Below are 27,395 nucleotides of genomic sequence, written 5' to 3'. Positions count from 1 at the left end.
TAAAAGTAAAGCCAAATATGTTTTAAGTTGCAACCATTGCAGACAACCAGTTTTTTAGGACTACATTAAAAAAAAAAAAAGTCACAGGGAAAACCATAAACATTATTTCCTTGTTTTCCAGTGTTTCATTCCAGGTAAGAGTTTTGCTGTGTTTTTTGAAACTGTCAAATCAGACAGATTAGACAGAGGTTTTACAATAACCTGACACAAGAACATAGACCACACTCAGATTATTCTACAAGACCTGCAGCAGAATGCCAAAAAAAGCTGCTGACTAAAGGCCTAGAACATAAAGAAACATACACAACACTTCAGACATCATAAGCTTAATTGAGTTATGTGCCTTTGAATACACCAGGTTCTTCCAGCAGAGGAAACAACAGGTTCTTGTTTTTGTGTTCTCTCAAGAACACCACCATTCCTGCTCAAGAAAAGGAAATAAAGTTACAGGCTGGATCAGCCAGAAGTGCTTCCTGCATTCAAGGTGCCAGAACAAAACAAGTGAATTGTTTACAACAATGTAAAAATGCAATAATGGAACACCTGAAAGTTAAATCAACATTTTTCTCCTATTGTTTTAGGTCCAAACATCCAAAGGACTGATTGTCAAATTCTGGAGCCAGAGAGAAAATCAGCCTCTAATTGCATTGTTCTGACAGAAAACAATCAGCTTGCCAGCATGCAATTTCTTCAAGTGAAGGAAATTCAGGAACTAAACCCAAATCAGTCAGGAACACTTTCACTGCCAGCAAAATTCTTAGCAACAGCAGGCAAGAAAGTAATTTGAAAATACAGTAGTTGAAAATACACAGGGCTTCCCTATCTCTGAACAGTCATTTCTTCTCATGTTCTTAATCAAGAGTTAGTTCTTCCTGCCTTTCAGACTGTCTACCACTTGTAAAGTTTCCAGAGGTGCAGTCTGTCAAAATACCTGACTTTTGCCTACAAGTCAAATCTGTTCTGAATGATGAAAAGCCTGAAGTAACAGCTTCATCTAAAGCAGAACCATCCCTATGATGGGAATATGGCAGTCCTAGAAGGATTTTACACATCTGACTGTTCCATGATTTTAAATGCTCTGAACAGGAACTTAGTTTCTAGATATTTTTGACATCCTTCCCCTCCATAAATACCTCCATTTCCCCTCTGCAAATACCTGAATGCTGCTCTTTGCAAATGCTTACCTCGGACTGTGATTGGGCTGAACACAGCAGCTTCCTGCTGTCCATCAGGGAATGCTTCATTCAGGACTACAGCTGAAGGAACAGTGCAGATGAACCTTCAGTCAGGAGGCTTCTGCTCATTCACCTCCTCCAAATCACACACACAACTTACAGGTAACAACAGAAATCAGCATTTTATATCCTCCAATTAACAGAAAATAGTGGGATCATCACTAAGCATGGGAACTGCAGGAAGTAAAAGGACAGAGTATGACACACACTCAAATCAAGCCACTCTAAGGTTTGGGGGTTTTTTAATATTTACAGAAGGAAAAAATATTTTCTTAGTTATATAAAATACATTACAAAATAATAAGGTGTTAGAGAGAATAGGATACTTTGAAAACCAACCACCATAACACAACAGAATTTCTACTTGGTGTTATGACACTAGAGATCGTAAAAGCTACAGGAGGGGTGGGTGGTAAGGTTGAGGAAGAAAGCAAAGAAACCTTGTCCTGAGAATCTGTTGTAGAGGTGAGGCATCTGTCACAGAGCTGAAACTGCAGAGGTTTTCATTCCACTGCATGTACAAGGTAAAAATTACATTTTGCATGTGCTGACGGGAGGTTTGAGACAGAGAACCTTTCTGCACCTCCAGAGATCAAGAACTGACGTTGTAAGATACATTTTGAAAGCTTTTGAGTTCACAGAGATTTTGTAAATTAAAACAAATATGTTCAGGAGCAGTGGGTGGTACCTGCCAATAGGCATTGAATCCCCTACCCAGGCCTTTGCAGGCAGAGATCATGGCCATTAAAACAGAAGGCAAAAAATGATTGAAGTTAACTTTATTCCAAAATATGTATAATTTACAGGACTGAATAAGTGCTTCATTTGTGAACAAAACGTTTCAATACTTGTGAATAACTTACTAGTAGCTTTGTGTAACACTTCAGTTTCCAACAGAGGGAAAGAAGGAACATTATTTTGGCACAAGGTTTTCTCTGCATGCAATAATGTAATTACAAGTTTCACAGTTACTAGGACAACATTCCTTCTTTGGGATTGTCACTTGTAAAATAGGTCTAAGAAATGAACGTTTGATGTCTGGTCACTGCAAGTTTACTGGCTTAAATAGCAAGAATTAAACATGAACATCCTTTGAAAATTACATTTGTCCACTAAATAAAAAAAATCCTATCAGTAATGACAAGAAAATTATTTTAAGGACATTTCTCAGCCTTGCTGAGATTAACTCACACACGCTTTGGGAAAGACTCATCCATGAGATTTATTACTCATTCATTCCAAATAATTACAAATTTAAATGAGATTGTAATCAGGTGTTGAAGTCTTTAAGACGTAAAGATATGGCCATCTTTCATATCTAGCTTTATCACAGATGCACTTGCAAATGTCTGTAGGTAGAGGTACAGTCAATCTGGCTCTGCATGCAGGTGCTTGAAGCATGTTAAGTACTGGATGTTGCGAAATGTAGAGCTGACATCACCACAATCCATCTATTATATTCCATTGCTAGTTGAAGGTACTGTAAAGCCAGCATATGAAAAATGGTCACAAGTAAAGGGACTTCTGTTATTTAACCCGGCAGTTCCTTGAGGAATTTCCACCGTTTCAGGCAGTCCGGTTACATTTTCAGTGAAGAGTCACACACACAGACAAACATTCCCTCACCCTCACCGCGGGGCTGAGTGCTGAGTTCGGTTCATTGCATAGCAATGGCACTTGAAACAAGAGAATTCAGTCATGTTCTAAGCAGCAAGTCCTTCTCACACACATTTAAATTCACATCAACTCTTAAAAAAACAGCTACAAAAGAAACAGAAGATGCATGATTGCACCATGCACTGGTTTGCTACCATTAAACAGCCGTATCCTCACAGTGCTCCTGCTGTCAATGGCAGCCTGGGTACAGGAGGCCCATCCCACCAGGACACAAGCATAGCAAACAGCACCTTAAACCAAACAGGAATGAAAAAGCTTGCAAGGCCCAGAACGTTACCAACAGTTTGGTGTGAATGTATTTGGAACAGTAAATGGTACATTAAGATCATGTTTAAAAAATCAGCACATGTCAGAAATATATTAAAGCAAAGGAAGCTGTACAACCTTAATGATAAAGGCAAGTACATTTGGTTTACCTCCGAGCTGCCATTTCAGGAACGTGTTCTTTTACAAGTTGAGCACCCTATATTGATTCAGTATCAGTTCTATTAACTTTCCCTATATTTAAAAGGCTATTAAACCCCCTCTAGCCCCCTAAGCCCCCAGTCCTGCCAGCTCTTATGTTTATATCCGGCCTCACAAAAAAATCAATTCACATCTTAGCAGCATAAGGATTTAGAACAGTGGAAGGCAGCCATCGTTCTTTGTTTTGTTCCCCCTACACAACTGGGGTCCATATGACTAACAGGGAAATTCAGCCTCTCGTTTCCAACAGGAAAAAACGGTCTATTGTGCCTTGAAATAAGATTTGTAAAGAGTTAGTTACATACATTAAGTTACAGACACTGATCAAGTTGTTCAAAACTAAATAAGGTTTCACAAAGTTTCTTTTGCAGCTGTTTAATTTACAGCTGCAAGCATATATACATTTTTTTTAATGCTTTCATATCCTTTGGAAGTGAGAATTTTCTAGATAAAAGCAGCTTCACATAACTAAGAATATGTAGCATTAGCAAACTGACTTAAAACTACCAATTTTTCTAGGCCAACACAAAGTTTTGGGGAGGACTCCCTCCCTTACACACAGCAGGTAATATTTACAGGTGTATTAGCAGAAATAGACACAAATAAAGCCATAAGAAGAAGAAACATCTACTGTCAGACAAACTTTTAGCATTCTGACAAACAAATAGGGTAGGTAACAAGACAGACCTTTCATTTTTCAGCTTATTTGTACTTATGTTCTCACAGAATTCAAGTCCCAAATCTGCTGTTTCCCTTGTTTGACTCTATATATTAAAGAAAAGCACAAATGAAACTACAAAAGTACTTATTCAGTTTTATAATAATGTTATACAGGCATCCAGATCAAGATTCAGCAATCACAGCTTAACAGAATTAAGCAGGAAACACAAAGGGTAAGTACACCTAACATTAGTATCACTTCCAGATAAAAAATTGTGCTAAGAGGCTACAGAGAATCTGATGTTACATTCTGTATAGCAGCTCTAATGGCAATAGAGGATACAAAAAAGAGATACTAAAAGTCACTGCTGACCAATACTTACAATACACTGCCTTGAAAATCAAATCAGAGAGAAACTGCAGAAAAAGGGATATAAGTATTTTAGTTCTACCCAGAAATAGTTGTGTCTGAAGCTTATCTTATAATGAAAGCAAAAATAAAAAATCAGCCTTTTTCAAGAATTTGTTTAAATGTGAAAAATTCATAATATTCAGCAATAGTGTTTTAGATCAGATTACATGAAGTTTTGTGTGGGATTCACCAAACTATGAAGTCTGGCTGCAGTCTCCACAGTTTCATAAAAACACTTCATAAATCCAGACTGAGTGACTTATGCCAGACATACATGACACAAACCTGTTTTTCACTTTTATGAATAATTTATGGAGAACCAAATTAGTGAAGAAATAAGTTAATTTTGGTCAGAAGTTAACTTTGTCTTTCCTAAGACAGTGCACACACTTAACAATTTTTTAATATTGCACTTTTAATAAATGACTTCATGTTGTTGTATTGTGTCCTCCTAATTAAAGCCCAAACTGTTTGAACCCAATAGAATGAGTGAAAGGATTGTGATTTGCATGTTCTAATAAAACACACAAAGCTCAGAAACACTTTTAATTACAAAGTACAATATCTGGGTAATGATTACATTGTAAGATTTCATCCACACAAACTTTTGGGTCTTTTCCTGACAGTCCTGGATGCTAAGAGCTTTGGCTTATACAACAACATTGCAATCATCACTCTAATTTGTAAATTAGTTTCAAAGTACTTTAAGCCTTGCTGGTCTCTCAGATGGCTACATTTCAAACCCTTCAGTATTCTGCTCCTCAGCATCCAAGACTCCTTCTCTTGCAGAATAAAGACTGACTTTCTAAATTCAGAGGTAATGAACAGCTTCTACAGCTGTGGAAAATACCCTTTTTCCAAACCAGGTTAATAGGAACTGCTCTCTTTTACATGTCAGTACAGACAACTTGCACATGGGAAACACAGAAATTAGTGTATGAAGAAGTGCTCTCTGGTATTCTAGCCAGGGGAAGAAAGGAGAAGGAAAAACACTTTAAAATGAGAAGTTGCAACACTACTAGAAAGACATTGCAATAGAATAAATTAACCTAATGTTGTTCTTTATCTTATCTGTCAATTTCAAAGTAGGCAGGTAAATATGAGTCAGTCATATCTTCACAAGAAACAAAATTAAAAGTGAGGCCTTCCTTTTTTAAATATATCCCACCCTTCCAATGAGAACTCTACACACATTGTGAAACCTGGGGGCATTCCCCACATCAGAGTTACTTTCTCCTGAGGAACTGCAAGATTCTGCTCTGCAGTTTCTTCATCCAGACTGCAAGTGTCTGAAATCATACCTAGAAATGTTGAAAAATCAAACAGGCAACACAGATGAGGTTTCAGAAAGAAAATGTGAGTTTCAGGATTAACCTAAAGAGATTATTTCAGCAAAGGTAAAGACACTCAACATGGCAATATAAAGAGTATTAGGAAAAGACAAAGGAAAAAAAAGGAAAATAGAAAGGTATTGCTCATCTGCAACAAAAAACAAGCTGGCTGCAATGGATGAGTAACTTAACTCCCACATCTTTGAACTGAGAATATGCAGCACAAAGCATAGGGAGTCCTCAAAACCTAAGGCTTGGACATACATTTGCTGCTGGGCTGCACAGTAAATATGCAGCCAATACCTCCCCCTCCAACAATGGAGGAGTAAAGTCTTTTACAGGCCCATGAATTTGACACAAAGAGTTTTCCTTTAAGGTTACAGAAACTAAAACCTGTCCAGTACAAAACCAGAGGCCTACATTTCACAGATATTATAGTAAGAGATAAAAATTACTTAAGGCCAAATTCCAACATACATTCACAACTCGCTTAATGTAAATGAAAAATATCACAAACAGGGGCAAGAGGGGAAACCTAAGCATTAAAAAAGGTGCCAAGGAGTCATATGCTTCTTTGAAAAATCAGTTTGTGTTGAGTTTCACTATACTCAGGGAATTTTTAAGAGCTGCAGGAACTGAGGGCTGCAGAGCAAAGTGCAAAAGCAAGATAGAGCTGCTCTGGAAGGGCTTCTGTGAGCTGATCTCCCAGCTCTGCTGTATGGATTCCAATCGTTTTTGGAAGCAGGAAGTCCAAAAACCGGAGTCACGGTGAGTGTTTTAAGGAATTTAATTGCCCATTTTTAAAGATTTCTCTTAAGGTAGTTAAACACTGTATAATTTCTCAACTTGTATCTCAATAAAGCTAGGAGAATTTCAGCAAACCCAAATGATTCCAGTCTGAGGCACACACCTTGTAACATTTGCATCTTACAGAGAGAAATAATTAAAGCAAATCCCTTCTGAAGACTTTAAAAATGTTAGTCCCATTTATTACACTAGCTAAAAGGACGACATACTAATTTTCCCTATGACTACAACTTCCAAATTCTTTTCCTACCTTTCAAAGAGCATCAGTGCCACTCAGGGGAAAAAAAATACTGCTTTCTACACACATTTTTAATAATAAATATTTTCAGCAATTCAAGAATCTCTATGTGTCTAGTGTGTTGGACAGGTATTTGGAAAATGTCAGCTTATGCAGGAGAAAGATCTGTGAAGGCATAAAGTAAAAGACAATACGGCTGATTATGTTCATGCCGGATTTAAAATACAAGCTACTAAAAAAAGTAAACAGAAGTAGCTTACACTAATAGAATCCTCCCCCGTAAGTTCAGGGAAGCATCTCAATTGAACAGGTCAGGGTTTTGGTCCAGCACATTGGAACCCTGCATGTAAGCCAGGAATAGAGAGAGATACAGAGAACAACTTTAAAATTTCTTCCACTTAGATGAAAGCAGTAACAGCTTCGTAAAGAAGTTTAAGGAAAAACATAGGCACCACATAATTCTTTAAGGTTCAAATGTACATTAACCTGTTACAGCCCCCCCTTTCCCCTCTATTTATACACACATAGTTTATGTAAAGTTACATATTCAATAGAGTACCTTCAGCATGAAAAGTCTCTTAGGTCAACTGCTCATGACAAGTACATTCAATAATGCTAAGTGGATCACTTGGTAAAGCCATCTCTCCCACCCCAATAAGTTAAATTCAAACCACAGGAAACAGTTATATTATGTAGCACTCAGTGGCTGGGCTTGTCAGAGCTCTGGAACAAGGAGCACAGCTCTTCACAGGTCTGTGTTTCTACTGAACTGAACTGGGACTCCATTGTATTCCAGGCTAAGTCAGCCAGAAGGAAGTCATCCATTGCTGTCTGTGTTTCATTGCTGGTGAGGAATAAACTCCCCAGATTCTCAAAGCAGCTATCCATAGTCTGTGTCTCAGCACTACTGAGCTGGACTTTGCTTTCAATATTCTGAGTAGGTGTATTTTTAGTAGCCATATATACTTCTGTCTGGGTTTCTGTATCAGATGAGTCAGTGCTCATTGAGAAACTGGACTGTTTCAGAATACTTCCTAAAGGCAGGTGGGTAGTACTGTCCAAAAAGAAATTCAAGTCTGTCTGTGTCTGTGTATCAAACATCTCCAAACCTAAGAAGTTAGAATTGCCTCGGCAGTTATATGATTGAGTGGCACTATCTGAAAATAAGAAATCAGTCTGAGTTTCAATGTCTAGCGACTCCAAAACTGGCTCAGAGTTCAGGGTACCAAGCTCGCTCTCTTCAGTCTGAGTCTGGATGTTGGATGCTGAAAAGAACTCTTCAATGTCGAAGTCTATCCCTGTGCTCTGTGATGGACCAGATGGAAGATGTGTGTCAGCATTAGAATTTGTCTCAGACAAAAGGCCACGATTATCCAGTGTCTGGCCAGACATGTTTCCTGAAAAGATGTTTTCCAGATCACTTAACAGGTCCATTGTCTGGGTTTGATTATCCGTTGTATTTTGAGGTGGAAGTATATTAGTCTGTGCATTGAAGCTGATAAGGGATTCAGACTTAACTGTATCCTGATTCAGGCTCTTGCAACTACTTCTTTGCAGCAAAGTTTGATCTATATTTGCAGGCATTAAATTGTTTTCTGGAAGTTCAATGTGAGTAGAAACATTATATGATGAAGGAACATTGTCAAAAATGTTGCTGCACATTACAGCCTGGTCCATCTGTACTCTTCCATCAATACAGTCCTGTGTCCTACTGGTTTGGGTCTCTCTGGAAATACCACATGCTGGAAAACAGCCCTGACTGAAAGCATCAGTCTGAGCAGCTATGGATGAAGTCAGTTTGGAAGCAGGCAGCAGCGTCTGTGTCTGTACGCTGATGGGTAATGAAACCTGGGAACTGAATGACAGATCTGTCTGAGAACAAGAGGACACAGAAGAATTGGGAGTCCAGGCTGCAGCTGGTACAAAGCTCTGTGAGATGTAAGATAAGTCAGTCTGTATATTTATTGAAGAAATTTTGCTCTTGTGACAAACATTCCCCAGCTCTTGCCCTGTGTTATTTGATGTAACCTTGTCCAATTCAACTTGTACACCAGTACTTACTGGTTCACGATCACCAGAAGTCATTACTTTTGAAACAGGCATACTGTCTTTAAATACAAGTGTTTCTGCCTCCAGGGCTGGAATCAGAATTCCTATAGATTGAGGCAATAAATGAACAGTACTTACAACTGAACCTTGATTATCAACAGCCACTACAGCAGGTTTGACAGAAGAGTCTGTTGCAGATACATACACAGGCAAGTGAGCAACCTGCATCACTGGAAGTTTAACCAAAGCCACCTTGGGCTTGGGTAAAAGCATCTTTGGTGCACATTTTGGCTGCATTTGGTTTGTGAAGTTAGAACTGCAGGACCCTTCGAGAGAGGCCGCTACTTTCACTTCAGAGGACTCCAATTCCTGAGTGCCAGGAGCAGTACTGTGTGTATTACCGAATGCTTCGTTTGCTTTCTCTGCCAACTGCTGATTATGTAGGGAGGTTTCCATTTTCCTTTTCTTACTAGGAGGATCCCTGTGAACATGAGATCAATAATTTATACTTCTTTCAAACACAGAACATCTGCCTTCCATTCATTTGAGTCACTGCATTGAAAATACAAACTGAAGTCACAGATGAGGTTGGATACAAGGAGACAATTAATCCAGATTAAAACATAAAAAGACTATGAAGTTCAATTTTGTTAAATGTCATTCCTTACTCTATCATTTAAAAAAGAATAAACAATACCCCTTATGGAGACCCATTTCCAAATGGATGTGCAAATTTAGATGGCTTCTTCCCCTTTGTACATTAAACACTCTGTTGAAGACTTTTAATGTGTTATTTTGACACTGACTCAGACTGAGCTTTGAAGGGACAGAGCTCCTAAATATGTGTACAGGTAATGGTCTCTCATGTAAACAGAAGATAAAGATTAGCAATTCTTCACACAAAACTTAATTTTGCAGCAGCTGAACCTCAAAGACAGGCTAGGCCTGAGAAAGTAGACTGCCCTTTATTAAATATATGTACATATTAAACTATAAATCTAAACATGCAGAGATAGGTGGTAAAAAATACATCCACCAACATTTGCAACAATGACTAGACTGTACAAGAAAACAACCTGAACTGCATTCCACACTTCAGTTACCAGCTAGAAATATTTCCAATTCATCTCTACTCTCACAGAACTGTAAAAGCAGATGCAACAGGAACCAGCACCATTTATGCCAAGCACTGCAACATCATCAGTACTTTTTGTTTTCTATGTAGGGAAACCAGATCTTACTGATTAGATGATCACCACTGCCTTCAACAAAACAGAAACTCCTAAAAGCAACAACGAAACTGCAAACTGCTTTACAGCTAAAACAACATGATCCTATTTCCTATTTAATCAACAGAAAGGAGACAAAAATGCAGCACATGAGACACACAGGACTTGGTGACGAATGTATCATTACTTCACTGCTTCTCTTTTACCTGTGTTCTGCAGGAATTTCATGGCCAGTTCTGTAAATGTGAGACAGTAATGCAGTTCTGCTGGCATAAGGGCACCCACAAGTACACTGGAAAGTCTTGCCACAGACCTCTATATGGCGTTTCAAATACCATTCTGTGCCATAGGAGTTACTACATTTATCACATTTGTGCTTCTTTTCAGCATGCATTTTCATAAAGTGCTAGAATACACAAGGGAAAGTAAACATTAGCTTTCAGTGAAGATTAAAAAAAGTCATAGTTAGGGGAGAAAATATTTGCAATTTTTTAGTTGCTAAGTAATGCTGAAGTGTAGCATTAATTATTTTTTTAAAGTGTTACTACAAATAAGTTTAAAGAAGTCAATAGAGAGAATCTGAAGTTTGCAAATCTGCTGGTGCTATATGCATCTTAAAAACACAGATAAACATTTATCTATTCTAATGCCATTGAAGGTTTCCTGTGGCCATCAATAAATCTATAGATCAACCTTGCCAAAAGAGCACAGTAAGTGTGCACACTCCTGAAAATCTACAACTGAGCAAATAATCTCAAGTTGTACAGGTCAACACCAGAGCAAACACAAGAATTTTTCCTTTTCATTTATGGCACCAAGTGCCAGCCATTCAGCTCCTACAGGGTCCCCAGCTCAGCAGAGGGAACCAACTGTAGCACAGGGCTCTTTCTGCTCACTAATGCAGAAACAAGTCTTATATGTTTTCTTAAACAGGTTAACCAGTAAACAAATTCATTTGGATATTAAAGCAGAGAAAAGCTCTTAATCCTTGACCATTTGAAAAAGCAGTTAAAAGCGTCAGCCACCGTTTAAACCTTCATCAGTTTCAACTGGGCATTTTTTCACCCCTCTTCTTTAATCTTTCTCCATCTATTTATTTTGTGGAGAGGGGCTCTGATACAGTTTAGAACAACATACTGGCATCTGTCTGATCAAAAGGTTCAAGTCCTCTAATATCAACATGCAAACATGCAAACCCATGAATCACGTGCGCACTTGAAGTTGCTGCATACAGTTCTCTAACTTCTGCCTACGTGCTGAGAGGTTATGCTCATATCTGTATGCCAAAGTGCACATTCTCCAGAGTAGAGACAGGACTAAATCAGTGTGCAAATACTTCAGGAACAGGAATACCTGTTTTACAAGAGAAAATTGGGAAAATGGTCTGTTTGGTCCTCTAGGGCAGCCTTCAATAGGACAGCAGTAGAATTTCTGTGAAGTTTTCAAACCCTTCCTTATTGGTGCATTAAGTTTTCCATCCTGAAAAAGAACCAGTTGACAAGTTGACAATTCTACAGGTTTGCATATTCAAGACAATATTCAGAATACACATCAACTATGGCTCACTGAGTTTACACATCTGAATGAGTTGGAGGCACTTTCCTATGTGATTTGAAAGTTCACATGGAGCTTTTTCAAATGGCCCTCTGCGGATGCCACCTTACAAATATCCCATCAAAATTTCCAGGTGCAATTACAACAAGCTCTATGGAGTTGTGGTACTGTACTATTTATTTACTTTTACCAAGACACTCCCTGTCCCATGTTTCCTGTTATTTGAGCCAAAAAAAATTTCCATGCAGATACTACCCTAGACTGCTGATTCAATGTGGTTTTACTTGTTAGTAGCACAGTAGATGAAGCTCCATTAAGATTAGTCACTGAAACACAACACTTCCTTGATGCTGGAATTCTGTTAGAACTATTTAGTTTACTTGTAATAAAATGAAAAATGCCAAGTATGCTCTGCCACTTAATTTAGATCATAAACCAAATCTCACTTAAGTCTGTGAAATAACTGGTATGCTAATTCTGACCCTCCAAACACTAAGTGACCAATCTATCCAGGCTTTCCATGTGAGCTGTCTCACTGACCCTCACATGTACATAGAAGAAAGCAACACAACTTGCTCAAAGAGGACATCAAAAGTACATATAAGAAGGACATATTAGGGGGATTGTCCAGATTGTTCAACCATATAGATTCCCATACTACTAAGGACACAGGCATGGAAACCAGACAAACCATATACTTCTACACATACCCTATCTGAAAGGGTCCCAGTGGAAGCATCAGATATCTATATCTAAGCAAAAAATTATAAGTGAACTATTTAAAATCTTCTATCCCAAGACTGAATCAGAGGCCAAACATAGTCCCCAGTGCCAGTTACAGCCATGATGGCATTCCCAAGATGATTTTTCAGGGAACGAATGAGACCATGCCCTGTTCGAACTCTGCACCTGATTTTCCTTAGCATGAGGATAGTGAGCACAGTCAGTAGTGGAAGGTTGATTTCACACCAGTCACTCCCCAACTGCCTCTTTGGGCAGATCTCCAGCTCATCATGTTTACACAGGTTACACCAAACACAAGCACAGTTTGTGCACAGAATGCACAAAGCACAACAGTCCTCCCAGTGTGAAGCAAACAAAGTGTGTACTTCAGCTGCCAGGGCCCAAAGGGCTTCACTGTTCACACCCCCACTTCTTCAATCCGCCTGCAGTTACTCACAACCCAACAATGCTGTCCTCAGCCATTGCTCATGCCTTGCTTTTGAAGTCCTCTCATTCACACCTCAGGAAGCTGGGAGGAGGATATTTCAATGATTTTGTTTTCCCACAAATCACCTCTTAAGCTAAGATACTTTGTGTAAAATGTAATCCCTTCAAGCAATATTTTAGTATATTTCCACACACTCAACACCACTACTTTCTGGTATTGCCACAAGCTCATTTTTATTAATGACATACTAGACTCAAATGAGCAATGTTTAGAGCCTCTTGACCAAAATGATCAGCTGCCATATCAAGAAAACCTGGAGTAATTCTCTAAAAAGGGGGGGTTTCATGTAACACTTTAACCATCTAAGCACCTTTATATACAGCAGTTTTCCCTGTAGACAGCCCATTCATAAACAGGCCTGTTCTATCTCTGCTGAATCATCACTGACTATTGCTGTACCTCCTAGAGCCACTGCCCCAAACAGGAACATGACACAAAGAAATCTAGTTGTTCCAGCCCCAATTCACTTTTTAACCCTGACTGTACACAGAACATTTTCATCACATGTCCAAGTCCTCAGGAGAAAAGAAGATCTGTCTTTAAGTCAAAGATATGTTTGGCCTCTCCCACTGCAAATGACACCAATATGATGAGTAACTGGCAATTAGAGTTACTTATTCCTAAACAAAATGCTATTAAGTGTGTTATATTTAACATCACCCAAAAACTGACAGGGCAATATGGAAAAAATATTCAGCCACTTAATGGGTAAACCACAGCCCGGTCATTTAAAACTACTGAAATACTAATGTATAGAGAAATACCAAGCATTTAAAAGCTTTATAGACACCAGTAAGATGCTTTTTTAACAGCTTGAACATAGTCTTTAGTGGCAGAGACCACAACACATTAGTTGTGACAAGCTGAGAGATATTCCACATGTATAAGATATCGCATATGGACAGTAATCTTATTTTGACCTATCCCAAGTCCTTGTGGCTCTACATGGTTAATCTTGCATCTTCTCAAAGCCCACCTGGCCAGTCCTGTTCCAGACATTCTCACAGCACTCTTCCTTATCTATCTGATTTTATGTACCATGTTTCTACAACACTCACCCACCACAATTATTGGTAGTTATTGGTCCAATGAACTTCTCCCAGTGCAGACCCTCGCATTGTAAGGAACACTGACATGGCTTGTGACAACTCAGAAAACGGGAATTAGCAGTCCTTGCTACAGACTTAGTCAAGGTGAACTTAGTGACGTCTTGTTTTCCTGCCCCAGAAAGGCTTACTCCAAAGGATTAATTTTAAATGACGTTGCAGTAGACTGTAGGCAACTATTTAAAACATGGGGTTTTTTGCAGCAGAAGCTCAGCCATTTCTTTACTAAACAGGACATGGAGAGAAGTGCATTTACTCTTATGATAACAATTATTGTGGTAGCACAGTCTTTGAGTAATCTACCCCAAGGGTATGCTACCCTTTCCAGTTCACACTGGCTATGGCCTCCCTGTTACCACAGAAATCCACAGAATCCTCTCCTCTACATAAACTCTTCTAGCTTCATTTTAAACTACACAGAAGTATTTTCTCTTCTTCCCATAAAATAATATAGACAAATAATCAAAAAATTAAAAAAAAAAATTTAAGTCTAATATATTAAGTGTCCATTTATATCCACTGCTCTCATTTTTTTTTTCTTGGCTTACACTCTATCAAAGAGCCAGTAAATAAAAATTGATATATCAACACTTCATATCTTCTTTTGTTAGGCCAAACAAGCTAAATTCTTCTAATTTCCCTTGGTCAGAAACACTTGCCATTCATCACTCTTAGTAGTTATTTTCTACACATCTTCTGGGTTTATTTTAAATTATATGAATCAGATTCTTACCCTACAGTTCTGGCATAGAATATCCCTCTGCCATATTTTAGGATTGCCCTTCTCACAGCAGCTTTACTTTAAATGATCATTTGTGTATAATCAAATTGTTTTGCAAGTGTTCCCCACCCCAGGTTATTTCTGTTACAAACCAGAGCTGATCAAACTGTTTGTTATCACTTCACAAGATTAAAACCTGGTACTGCTGCACTTGACTCTGTTTTTACAGGGTAATCTTGCTTTCCTACATAAATGTCCTTCCTTTGCCACTGCAATCCCTCACGGGTTTTGCTATCAAAACATCCTATTGGTGCTACTTTTATTAATGAAAATTAACCAAGTTATCCTCCTTTGTCTTCAGGAGTATTATGTTCTCTCTTTCCCCAATAGCTTCTTACAATCTCAGTTTCCAAGCTGCCTCTTCACTAATTTCGTATTTCACTAATAAATGCAACCTACTAAATTCTTTTTATCTGGGGAATCAGCTACCTCTTAAAAGGGAATACCAATATTAAAATATTTAGCCTCCCTTAAGCTGCAACAACATTTTAGTCTCAATTACAATGCCCTTGAAACAAGTCAAGAAGTTTCTGAAAATCTGCATCCATCCACGTTTCAGTATTTATTGCAAGCTATCACAAGATTCAGTAATTAGGTGTATGAAGTATGCTCTAATTCTACAAGGCACTGATGGCTAACAGCAAGCTGGGTGAGAAAGCAGCATTTCCTCATCCATCATACCCTGAGTTATGTAACCCACCAGCTGTAGTGCATGCTCAGAGCATCAGCTCACAACCAAAATGACTCTGCTGACCTGAAAGAATACTTTGAACTTCTACTGTACCTACCCCTACACGAACATGTGAGATCTAACACATAACCCACAGTAAAGTTGTTAGTACGTACAGGAAATGAAATAGAAACATCCCAGAGACAGGAGACAGCAAGTACACTTGACACTATTTCCTTTTGTTCCTCAGCAACGAGCACGTGTGACCCACACTTGACTCTGTAGCCATTTCACAAAACAGGGATGTTTATTGTTCACCCACTGAGGCTGCACTTTCCGAATGCAGCTATGAATGCTGCACTTGAAGTTTCCCAGGAATACAGCTTGTCCTTGCACACTTGGCATTATGATTTTGGGATAAGCAAGGATATCTTTCCGAAAGGCCCACTTTCAATGTGTGCCTGCTAAACTGTGGTTCTCCTCCCCCCCAGCACATGCTTAGCTCAGGAGTATTATGGAAATGAGGGCTTGTTTCCAAAATGGCATCCATCTGTTTTGCTGGTTTTTTTAGCTCAGACATTTTTAAAAAAACAAACAAAACCTCAGCATAACAGCCCTCGGCGCTGGGATAGAGATGGTTTGCCAGCTGATAAGGTTAGGAAATGCTGCATGTTTGCACAGCACCTCACAAGTGGGGCTTTAAAGTCTTACTGCAGAAAGATTGGTGATAAGCAAGTAAAACAACAGAAGCTAAGTCTCAAAGAACTCTTAACTGGCTGCGGTATGTTTACAAAAATGTGCAAAATCAGTTATTTTCTGTAAGTAATTTTAGAGGAATCCTCAACACAACCGGTCAGCCCATCCACACACACACACTTATGTATTTATTCATGGACCTACAGGGGCCTTTCACCAGGGGAAATTTAGACAAGAGACAACGAGAAACACTTCATTATTCTCACCCGGAATCACACAATGGTTTGGGTTGGAAGGAGACCTTGGACACCATCTTGTTCCATCCCCGTGCCTTGTGCAGAGAAACCTTCCGCTATCCCAGGTTGCCCCAAGCCCCGTCCAGCCTGGCCTTGGACACTTCCAGGGATGGGGCAGCCACAGTTTCTGTGCAACCTGTGCCAGGGCCTCCCCACCATCACACTGAAGAACTTCTTCCTAATATCGAACCTAAACCTACTCTGTTTCCATTTGAACCCGTTCCCCCTTGTCCTGCCACTCCAGGCTCTTGTCCCCATCCTTCCTGTGAGTTCCCTTCAGGTACTAGAAGGCCTTAATTAGGTCACCCCAAAACACCCTCTTTTCCAGGCTGAACAATCCCAATTGTCTCAGAATCTCTCGGAAGAATCCAAGTTCTTCTAAGGGTGGGGAACCACACCCCCACTCAGTCTCATTACGAACCAAACCCCAGCACAGCCAACACCGCAGCCGCCCCCCGGACCCGGACCCGGACCCGAGCCGGCCGCAGGCCCCGGGGCGGAACACGGCGCTGCGCCACGACACAGCCCCGCAACCACGGTGAGGGGCCGAGCGGCAGGGGGCGGCGGGGCCGGCCCGGCCTCACGGCGGTACCTGGAGCGGGTGCGCCTTGCTGAGGTGCATGTTGAGGGCCGGGCTGTTGGGCAGCACCTTCCCGCAGCCGGGCACGGTGCACAGGATGTTGGTCCGCACTTGGGACAGCTCTGTCACCGAGGGCCGCACCAGCTCCCCGGCGGGCGGCACGTCCCTCACGGGCGCGGGGGGCCGCCCCAAGCCCCCGCCACGCCGCCCGGCCGCCGCCGCCATGTTGCTGTCAGCTGCTCGGCCCCCGCTCCGCTTCCGGGGGCGGCGGCCAATCGGCAGCGGTGTCGCTGAATATTCATGAGGCACGTGGCGCGGCCCCGCCCCCGCCCGCCAGCGCCCCGCGGCGGCGGCTGCGAGCGGTGCGGCCGAGCGCGGGCCCGTGCGCGCTCCCGCGGCACAAAGCGCGCACACCGCGCACCGGGAGCACCGGGACACGCGAGGGAAACGGGCGAGTGCCAGCCCGGGCACAGGACCCACCCCGGTCCACACCGCTCGGCGGCTCTGCTGCACGGCTGAGGGGCTGCGGTTATTGTGGTGCCCTGGGAATTGGAGAGGCAGGCACTGATTTCTCTGCTGCTCAGTGACAGGACACGAGGGCATGGCCTAAGCTCTGGCGGGAGAGTGAGCCTGGATATTAGGAAAAGGTTCTTCATCCAGAGCGTAGTCAGACAGGCTCCCCTGGGAAGGGGTCACAGCAGCAGCCTGACAGAGCTCCAGGAGCATCTGGAACACTCTTATTCACAGGGTAGGAGCATTGGGGTGCTCTGTGCAGGGCCAGGAGCTGGACTTAACAAGACTTACGGATCCCTTTGCAATTCAGAATATTCTGTGATTTCCTGACACGGGAATCACCAACACAACACACAGAGCTTTTCTGCCTATAGCTGGCCATATTAAGGAAAAAGATGAACACCAGTTATTGGGTAAGAGTTCTGCCATAAATGTAGCCCCAGGATGTGTGTTCCTCCTGCAGCCCCTGTGCCCTCAGCTGCAGCTGTTCTGCTGCCTGGGGTTAGCACAGAATAGTGTGGGTTGAAAGGGATGACACGACTCCACATTTTCCCCCTTTGCCTTACCTCATGTCCTCCATGGGGACACTTGCTCAGCAAGAATGAACCCCAGAGTTGCAGATTTTTCCTGACAAATCAATAAATACACACCTCCTTGCCTGAAGATGCTGTGTAGTTCCTGGAATATCCCTGATTACAGGAAGTTAGAGATAAAAATCAGAGATACCAAAAAGAGAATGTTAAAAGGGAGATGAAGACTACCTTTCCCAGAAACACGAGGCAGTAGGCCAGGTACTCACAATATTCTAGAGCACTTGGGAACTTTACCTTTATGGTAAATGACTGCCATCTCAGGCATTTAGGTTATTTGGGAGAGGGCATTATGAACAAGTTGCACAGAGTGAAATATATGCTGGAATCTTAATGGATTTGAATCCTGGAAGTATTGTGAGACATGTTAAGAGCCAACTCCTGGTGTCTATCAAACCTGGAATTCTTCCAGAATCCTAACATTATGTTAAGTATTTTATCAAATCAACATTTAGATCACACAGGTGGAATTCCTAAAATCCATACCACTAGCTGATAGTCCCAAATCTCTTTTAATGTGTGAGTTATAGATGTGCTGAAAACCAAACCAAGCCAAAAATCAGTATATGATAACATATGTTCATAATGTATACAATATATATAAAAATATATGTCAAGTCAGGCCAAACAAACTTTTATGAGAAGACCTAATTTACGCATTTATTTACAGCCTAAAAACAAAAACATGCCCATACAACCTCTGGACATACAGCTGCTTCTGCACACTGAGTTACTGAAAGTATATTAGAATTCTACATACACCAAATATACACAAAACAATCCAGATAACAATTAAAAACTTGTACATTTTAAATTAATCAAAATTCATTTAAATGAATCAAAAAAAACAAAGCAGAAAATATCTATACAATTGCCAATGTTTACCAACTCTAAAGAACTCCAATGCAAAGGTGTTTGCATCAGTGACTGTTGCCATCTTGATTCCAATAATCTTTGTCCCCAAGCATAAAATACAGTGGCAACAGGCAAGAATGTCAGAAGGATCAAATATTAATTAATTGAGATGTTCTAAAACATGTACCTTCCTCAAAAGAAAATACTGCCTCTTTCAGTGTATTCTTCCAACATAAAGTATCCTAAGACATTAATAGTGACAGGCAGATTTTCAAGTATTTGTTACTGGCTGTTGCCCTTGGTGAGAAAGACTTTGGAAGCTGAATTAATACCCCCTAAAGCTGGATAGAAGCCTCTCACTGACATCTGTATTCTCAAAGTCCATTCCTCCCTATGCCCTGAAATAGTCTTTGAATACAATTTATCAACTTAGATAAAAATGTGCCTAAGCTTCAGCCAGGGAGACCCCCCTTTTGCATGGGACTGTTTCCCTCTTTCCAAACGGGGCAGGTGTTCTGTGCAAAATATGAAAGGCCACCTGCAATATTGTAGCTATTACAGCTATGATAGCAAAGAGAATAGCTACAGCTATTATTGTGTCTTTATTAGCTTCATAAATACTATTAAAAATACAGTTAAGAGCAGTGGTAACATTCAAAATTCATATATTGCATATTCCTCTATGAATCAGTTTTAAATTAAGGGCTCACGAAACCTTCTGGAAATAAACCTTTTTTCTCTCTAATTTTAAAATAATTCCTAGCTTTATGTGGTATGCATGTAAGAAGTGGTGAAAGTGGTGCATCAGCCATACCTGGAGAGAGAGAGAGAAAGAGAGATAATTGCAGCTGTACTCAAGCATTATTTATCTTTCATAATTGTTAATAAAACTGAAACACAAAACTAAACCACTAAAACTAAAAGCACAGCTTGAGTATCCATATACAAACCAGTAATTCTAAGAATAAATTGTTGGATATTTAGATGTAAGTTTTTAAAGTGGTAACATTTTTGTTCTACTATGTTTCTTTTTCTAAACAAACTATGAAGTTGCTCCCTTATACAAGCAGAATGTAAGATGACAGAAATATTTAAAACTCTGGAATTTCCCTCCATTTTACAGAATTGGAACACTTACCTGCTGGTGCCAAGGATTTCAGTGATTCTAAGAGATGTGGACTAGAAAACTTGACCAAACATCTGAATGGTTCTTTTTTATCCAAAACATCCATTTTAGGATCACTTTTAAACATTGTCTCAAGCTGTTAACACAAAATTTAACCAATGAGTATAAGCAATGAATATATTTTATTTACATGTTATTACATATTACATTTACATACTCTAATTATTTATTACACTACATATTACATTATGTTTAAATAAGACTCCAGTTTGCAATGACAACATGATTCCAGCTGGAGGAATGCTGTAGTAAAATCGGAGGGTGCCACCATGTGGCAGAGTTTTCTGCTGAAAACAAGAGGCAGCTTTGTTCAGTAATACTGGAAAACATTTAGTATTTCTTAGAATTTTCAATTTATCTGTTCATGCAATAAAACCTGTGCATCATCGAGAAGTCAGTTATGGTGTCATACACAGCATAAACTTTGCATGTATTTAAAATAATCCTAATTTCTCATGCTCCAACACACTGCTAGTCTAAGTCTACCTTTATTACAAAAACAGGTTGAAATGCTGACTTCACAAGGCTGAAAGTCTGAAACATGATTTAAAACTCTGACTAAATTTCAATCTGTTTCTTACAGAGAATTTTAACTCATTTATATTAAAATGAATAATAACAATGACAATAACATATAATATGTAATATTACACTATTATATTAATATATAATATAATAATATTTTTATTTAAAATTTTAAAACTCCCTAAAGTTTGAAAAAACCCATAATATTTCTTAAATTTGATATTTAATCTAACAACTACTTCATTAAAAGTAGAAAACCCCAAATCAAATTGGTTGCTTTTCCTACCCTGTATTGTGCAAATTCGAGTTTTGGTAAGGGACCACTGCCAAAAACTTCCTGGTTCAATCTGTGAATTCTTTCTTTCTCACTTTTGTTTTCTTCAACTATCCTTATATCTGCTGCAGGGGAGAAGAATAGGGGAAAGAAAACAGAAAGACAACATTGTCAGCTGCTGTAATACTGTTTTTTTGATCAAATTATTCCAAATGAAAATTTGTAAATAATAGTTTTAATGAACTCATTGCACTCTTTTTTTGGATAAGTTTATATTTTCAGTTCTTAGCAAGAGAAAAACACAAGCGAATGTGAGATGATAGGCACTGAGTGGATTTAGTTTCCATGTCCAAAGCCAGAGAAATACTGACCTCTCCCAGTGCCAGCCAGTATTAAGGCACCAGGGATGGATAACATAATGGGAATGGAGCATATGTATACTTCCTTTTATCAATCTCATTTCACAGGCCAGCAGGAATGACATTTAAACTGCCTTTAAATTTCAAATAAACATACCTTTTTCTGGTTCTACATTCCCTCCTTCCAGCGGTTTTGGACTGTAAGTTTGGAAGTTCTAAATGGAGAGAGAGGAAAAAAAGATTTTAGTTCAGTTCTACTTTTAGAACCTCCAGCTGAAAAGAATTTTTTCTCATTCTGGAAAAATGATCTTCCAAATTTTGAAGAAGTCTGGAAGCCAAGCTAATTTTGAAAAAGAATGCCTGTCTTAGGATATTTGAGAATGTTTCCCTGTTTACAAGTTTTACATGGATGAGCAGACTAAGCACACATTCCAACAGCCTTCAACCCGTGGCTCTAGAAAGCCTAATGAAAGATGCTAAAAAAGCTTCGGACTGAATTGTTCATGTAATTTTTAGTCTGAGTTTAGCCATCAGGAATTACAATAATAAAGGGTACGTGGGATACCAAATAATTTTTTATCCCCATTGCAATGTTACCTTCATAAAAGCCTGTCAACCTCAGTAGTTCAATATTATTTTAACTGGATGATCTCTTGGAAAAGGTGAATTTTCCCCCTTGCTAGGGGGTGAGAACTAGGCCTGAAACAAAAAGCAAGACTTAGGATTTACTTGTGAAGTGGCTCACCTGGCTATATCTCTTAAACACAATATCTTTAAGGGAGTTTAAAGAATGACTTCGAAGCTCCATTTCACGGATGTCATGGTAATTGGAAGCAACCATCAAGGCCTTTAAATAAAAATTGAAATTGTTTTAACACCAGTCTTAATCATCATTGTGTTAGTAATCTGCAAAAAACATAACATCTCTAGACATTGTGATGTTTTTGTTTCAAGGTAAGCAACTGCCCTTTAACTAGGATTTTCATATCTCAAAAAATGTTGCAGAGATTGTTATACAGCTCAGGTTAATATTTCAAAGCATTCACAATATTAACAAGCTAAGTGCCATAGTCTAACCAGCTGAAAAATAAACAAACAGAATCATAAAATACTACTACTACAGAAATTTGAGGTGGTTTCTAAGTAGGGGAAAAAAATACTATCAAAGCTGATCACCACAAGTTAACAGAAATCAACAGCATTCCCTGAGTAGCTCATATGCTTAGTTCTTGAAGTTAACAGTATTGATCTAATAGTTTTCAACTTCTGAGACAATTTAATGGAATACTGCCCAAGACTTGGTTAAGAAATTACATTCAGGAGCAGTAAGAATCCCAATAAACTGAATTTATTCACAATGCACCAAACCGAAGATTTGGGTTTTGCCCCATTTTTATCATGAGCTAAGGAGAAAAAAAAAATACAATATATTGTTTAGCAAATTATTTTAAGTGAGGCATCTTTACCAATCCTCTTAAAAGCTAACCCAATTATAGCTGTACACAACTGTGGGGAATTCAGGGTCTGAGCAGTTTTATTCTCTACCTGACACAGCAGAGGCAAGGTGCTCTTCAGCACTGAGGTAGAAATGAAGACATAGGGAGTCTGTGAATGGTACACAACATAGCTGGGTTTATACTGGTTTGGTTTTTTATTTGGTGTTCCCCAGGCAACTCTAATCCAGATTGCATTATCCTCATATTCCTTAAAGGTGATGGTAACCTGACAGAAAAAGAAGAGTTTTGATTTACAAACACATTTAAGTATCTATAAAGATTTTCTTATTTCTTAACATCTCTCTTTAGAAGACGCAAACATAATTTAGTACCACTGCCTGAGTAAGAAAAAAAACACACTAAGTGTTGTAAAGATTGTATTTAAATAAAATTTCCGCAGAAAAACAATAAGCTCACAAACTGGGATGAAAAGAAAAATCACTTTTCAAAGTCTAATATTGCTTTGCTTCCTGTCAATATACATTTTTTTGTTGAAGGCTGAAAATAGAAAATAGCTTATTACAAAAGCACTGATGTCTCTTTTGGGAAAATAACACAAAGATGTCTGTTTAGAGGGAGGGCTAGTGGCAATAATCCAAATATGTCATTTGGAGAAACTAAACTTTCAATCAACTTGTGAATTTAGACCAGAATATAATATTTATCACTGCTCAAGAATACACAATCAAAAGTTTGAACATTCCCTTTTCTATTCTTGATGATTTCCTTGTTTACTTCTTTTTACCTTGACTCAAGGAGGTTGACTTAAAAAAAAATAAACAACAAAACCCCTAAAATATTGTAAAACTTTATTATAAGAGAGTGATGTGAACTGCAGCTGATTGGCTGTGAGTGTGATTTGGATTTGTTGCCCTCTCCTGTTGTGAGTGGGAACCCACTGGGTATCACGGAGTAACACAGGTGATCAGCCAGAGGCATTTTCTGCTCCCTTGCCCAAATGAAATTGGTAAGCTAAAGCAATTAAAGGCTCCTGCAAACTGGGAAAAGATCTGATAAAAACCACTAACATGCTGCCTTTCTTGAAGCCAGTCACATTTTATGACAAACCTACATTTTAATTCCTTCCAGCATAATTGTGAAGTTTCTAAAACAGATGCAGTACATTTTTCCTATTTTACATGCAGTTCCTATCATTCTCAAATTAATAATTCCATTTAAATCTTGACTCAAACTGTATGGAACAATTATGAAAACAACATGTTGACACCAGAGCTGTGAAGCAAATTTAGAATGGATTTATTCTTACATTTTTCAAGGCTGACCGAAGCCTTCCTTTAAATGTTTTTTTGAAATCTGTTATGTCAAAATATTCCAAGTCTTCTCCTGTTACATGAGACAAAAAAACCCAACCAGAAATAAGATTTGTGTGTACAAGAAGTAGTTTGGAGATGTTTTTAGTTTTGGTGAAACAAAATTAAGCAGAAAAAATTGAAGTTGCATTACCTTATACAAAAAGCTGTATTTTAATTCTGACCCATATTATTGTTATACAGAGAAAAGATTAATATTTAATTAGTAGTTACTAATGTGTAATAATTGCTTGAGAAGTTAATGGAAAGTATTCTGAAATAATCTCAATTGAAAAATTCGTACTAGGCTGCAGTAAAATGTTAAAAATCTCTACAGAAAAAACCCAGATGACACTACATTTGTGGTTAAAATGTAGGATATGAATCAGCAGAGCACTAAGCTGCTGAGAATTGTGGGATTAGAGAAAGGAAAGACATTTTACCTGATTTTTTCATCTGGTAAACATTCCACATTCTTTTGTTTTGGTAGACATGGTTGTCTAAGAAAAAGAGGAATTGCTCAATAACATAATGTATTATCAAACAGGAATTAAAGGAGCAAAAAATTTTACAGTACTTTTATAGATAGGTTACTTAAAAAAAGTGTTACTTCTGATAATGCAATATAATGTATTAACATTCTTAAACTACCATTCATAGCAATCATAAAACCAAAATAGTTTTTTTATTGAAAGAGATGTAAAGTTCTTTTATAATTTGGTGAGAAGCTAATAAAGGGCATCCCTGGGGTTCAATGTTCAAGGAAGGGTTTTACCTAAACTGCCCAATGTAAGACATGTACTCTGTTAGAAGAAACCTTGATTTTAACTATTGTCTAATCAAGTTGTGAATTGATATTGGAATTAGGAGTTACATACTTTAGTTGATCTTGAGCTTTTTGTAAAAGAAGTCACATCCAATAAGATTCATCTAAAAAGTGATGTGCTTACCCCAGATGTATCTGCACTGCACAAGGGTCATCACTATATAAATAAGGGCATTATGAACTTACTCAGAAAGAATAAATGTCATTTTAATTCACTTTTTACGTACAAATTATGTCTAGAACCGCTGCTTGCTTTATGTCTGCAGAATTTTCCTAGAAAGAACAAGAATGCAGAGTGAACTACAGGTCCAGAGTGCCCAATAACAGTTTATCAAGTGAAAAATAATCTCAGCATTGGTAGTTTAAAGGATATTGCACTGAAGCCCACAGCACACACACTCTCTCCAAAGGCACCACACCAGATCTCAGGTTTTGTGAAATTAATAATGAAAACTATTTCAGCAAGGTTTAAATGTTCCTCTGCAAGAGGAACATAATCCTTACAGTGTGATGTACAAGCAATTAGAAAGAAAGTTAATGGGTATTTGTGACAATGCAACACTGACTCATATTTCAATGTCAGGAGTTTTAACATATTGGTTATTGCTTATTTATACTGTACAGCATGGAAAGATTTTTAAGAAACTGCATGACACAATTTGTTATGGATACAAGTATTTCACAAAAAAATGCTATTTTAAAATATGGCATTTGCTGTCTTATGAGAATAACTTAAGAGTTTCTTTCCTGTAGTTTGCTCCAGGTAAGCAATTTTTTAGTATGAAATTCAAAGGGAATCAAACAAAAAGCTACAGAATTCAAGATGTATCAGTAATAACTGTGTCTATCTGGGTTATGATATTAAAGACTTCCAGTACACTAAAATCTAAATATTTAAATAATACTTCCTGGTAAACCAAAATCAGTATCATATAATTTTTTTTGCTTACAGCATGCTGAATGGAAGTAATTCTGGCCAAGGAAAGTTTAAAAAAACAAACAAACAAACAAAGAGCAAACATTAAAAGTCTAAAACATATAAACTAATGTTATCATTACCATGCTAAATAGCTTTAAGTCAGGACTTTGTAATAAGTACACATTTCAATCAATGCCTTTATTTTACAATTTAGAAATACACTCATTTTTTAAAGGTTTTACATACCAAGCTTTTATCTACCATACATAACTTAAGAGCTCAAAACATATATTTTCATACTTAGTATAGGTCTGTTCTACACTCATTTAGATCAGACAGAATCAATGGTGTTATCAGCTCAGCTTTACATTTTCCAGACTACAAAGTGCCATTTGAGGCTGTGTTGTGGCCAAAGATTAATGTTTCTGTTTTTTTTTCGTAATGCTTCTCATGCACCCTATATGTCACTGACATTTTCTGAAGAAGGGGATTTACCTCACAGAGTTGAACAACTTCTTGAGAAATGTTGTCCTTTATCTGGTGGAAATTTAAAGTCTGCAGCTGTGCCTCAGAGAGAAAGCCCCATTTCTGCAGCAACATCTTGATTTCATCCCTTGGGATTTTTAGCACTGTTCTTCGGATGTACTCAGCCACAGTTTCATCCATGATGGAACCACCTGGATGGAAACCTGAAAAGTTAAAGAAAATAAGACAAAGCCACAGGCAGGCTCAGGGGACTTGCTCTCTTCGAAGGTATACAGAGCTGCACCTCGGCACAACTGGCTGACATTGATGTCAGTCCTAAGTGCGGCACTACTACAGATTTAGACAGTGGCAAGTTAAAATACATGCAGTAATTTACATAGATACTGAATCACAGAACATCCTGAATTGGAAAGGTTCCACAAGGATCAGAGTCCAACTCCCAGTCCTGTGCAGGACACCCCAAGAATTCCACCAGGTGCCTGAGTGTGTCGTCCAAACAGTTCTTGAGCTCTGTCAGGCTTGGTGCTGTGACCACTGCCCTGGGGAGCCTGTTCAGTGCCCAACCCCACCACTGGATAAAAAAACCTCGTCCTGATATCCAATCTAAACCTTCCCTGACAAAGCTTCATGCTGGGATCCTGTCACTGATCATCTGAGATCACGGCCTGCCCCTCCATTTCTCCTCACGAGAAAGTTGTACACTGCGCTGATTCCCCTCTCAGTCCCCTGTTCTTCAATCTGAACTGACCAAGTCACGTCACGCCGTTAAAAGCTTCTCTTACCGACGGAGGCCTGATGCGAGCAGAGGGGTGCTGGGTGCCGCCCAGGACTGTGGCTGTTACTGTCTGTCCGGTCCGATGAGTGTCCGGACCCACGGACAGCGGGCACGAGAGCGCAGAACCCCGGGACTGACCCAACTCGAACCGGATCCGACCTGACCCGGCCCGGCCGCCTCACGCCGCTCCCGCGCCCGCCTTTCGAACCGACCAATCAGCCCCGGCGCCCTGCCCCGTCTATCCAATCACAAGGCTCTCCGCCT

At 39.1% G+C, this 27,395-nt stretch overlaps 2 protein-coding genes across 4 annotated transcripts; both read right to left on the bottom strand.

Annotated features, from left to right (window-relative positions):
• Positions 1 to 1,997: 1,997 nt before the first annotated feature.
• On the bottom strand, positions 1,998 to 17,258 carry ATMIN (ATM interactor). Its single transcript, XM_058845614.1, has 4 exons — positions 17,030 to 17,258; positions 11,457 to 11,582; positions 10,310 to 10,509; positions 1,998 to 9,355 (listed from the first exon to the last, which is right to left on the bottom strand). The coding sequence occupies exons 1-4, from the start codon at positions 17,240 to 17,242 to the stop codon at positions 7,525 to 7,527; spliced, it is 2,370 nt and encodes a 789-aa protein (XP_058701597.1). The 5' UTR covers positions 17,243 to 17,258; the 3' UTR covers positions 1,998 to 7,524.
• A 1,526-nt stretch (positions 17,259 to 18,784) lies between these two features.
• Positions 18,785 to 27,316, bottom strand: CENPN (centromere protein N). Of its 3 annotated transcripts, none has more exons than XM_058845914.1 (11): positions 27,139 to 27,316; positions 26,366 to 26,559; positions 25,179 to 25,224; positions 24,569 to 24,625; positions 24,083 to 24,159; positions 22,865 to 23,041; positions 22,065 to 22,166; positions 21,477 to 21,534; positions 20,973 to 21,085; positions 20,114 to 20,237; positions 18,785 to 19,789 (listed from the first exon to the last, which is right to left on the bottom strand). In XM_058845914.1, exons 2-11 carry the CDS (start codon positions 26,534 to 26,536, stop codon positions 19,674 to 19,676), a joined length of 1,041 nt encoding a protein of 346 aa, XP_058701897.1. In that variant the 5' UTR covers positions 26,537 to 26,559; positions 27,139 to 27,316; the 3' UTR covers positions 18,785 to 19,673. The 3 variants fall into 3 exon arrangements, with proteins under 3 accessions (XP_058701897.1, XP_058701899.1, XP_058701898.1); XM_058845916.1 differs by having other exon boundaries at positions 20,973 to 21,082; XM_058845915.1 differs by having other exon boundaries at positions 26,366 to 26,547.
• Positions 27,317 to 27,395: the final 79 nt, after the last annotated feature.

Source organism: Poecile atricapillus, chromosome 10, assembly GCF_030490865.1.
Source record: "Poecile atricapillus isolate bPoeAtr1 chromosome 10, bPoeAtr1.hap1, whole genome shotgun sequence".
Classification (NCBI taxonomy): Eukaryota; Metazoa; Chordata; class Aves; order Passeriformes; family Paridae; genus Poecile; species Poecile atricapillus.
This window is presented reverse-complemented; position numbering and strand designations above follow the sequence as displayed.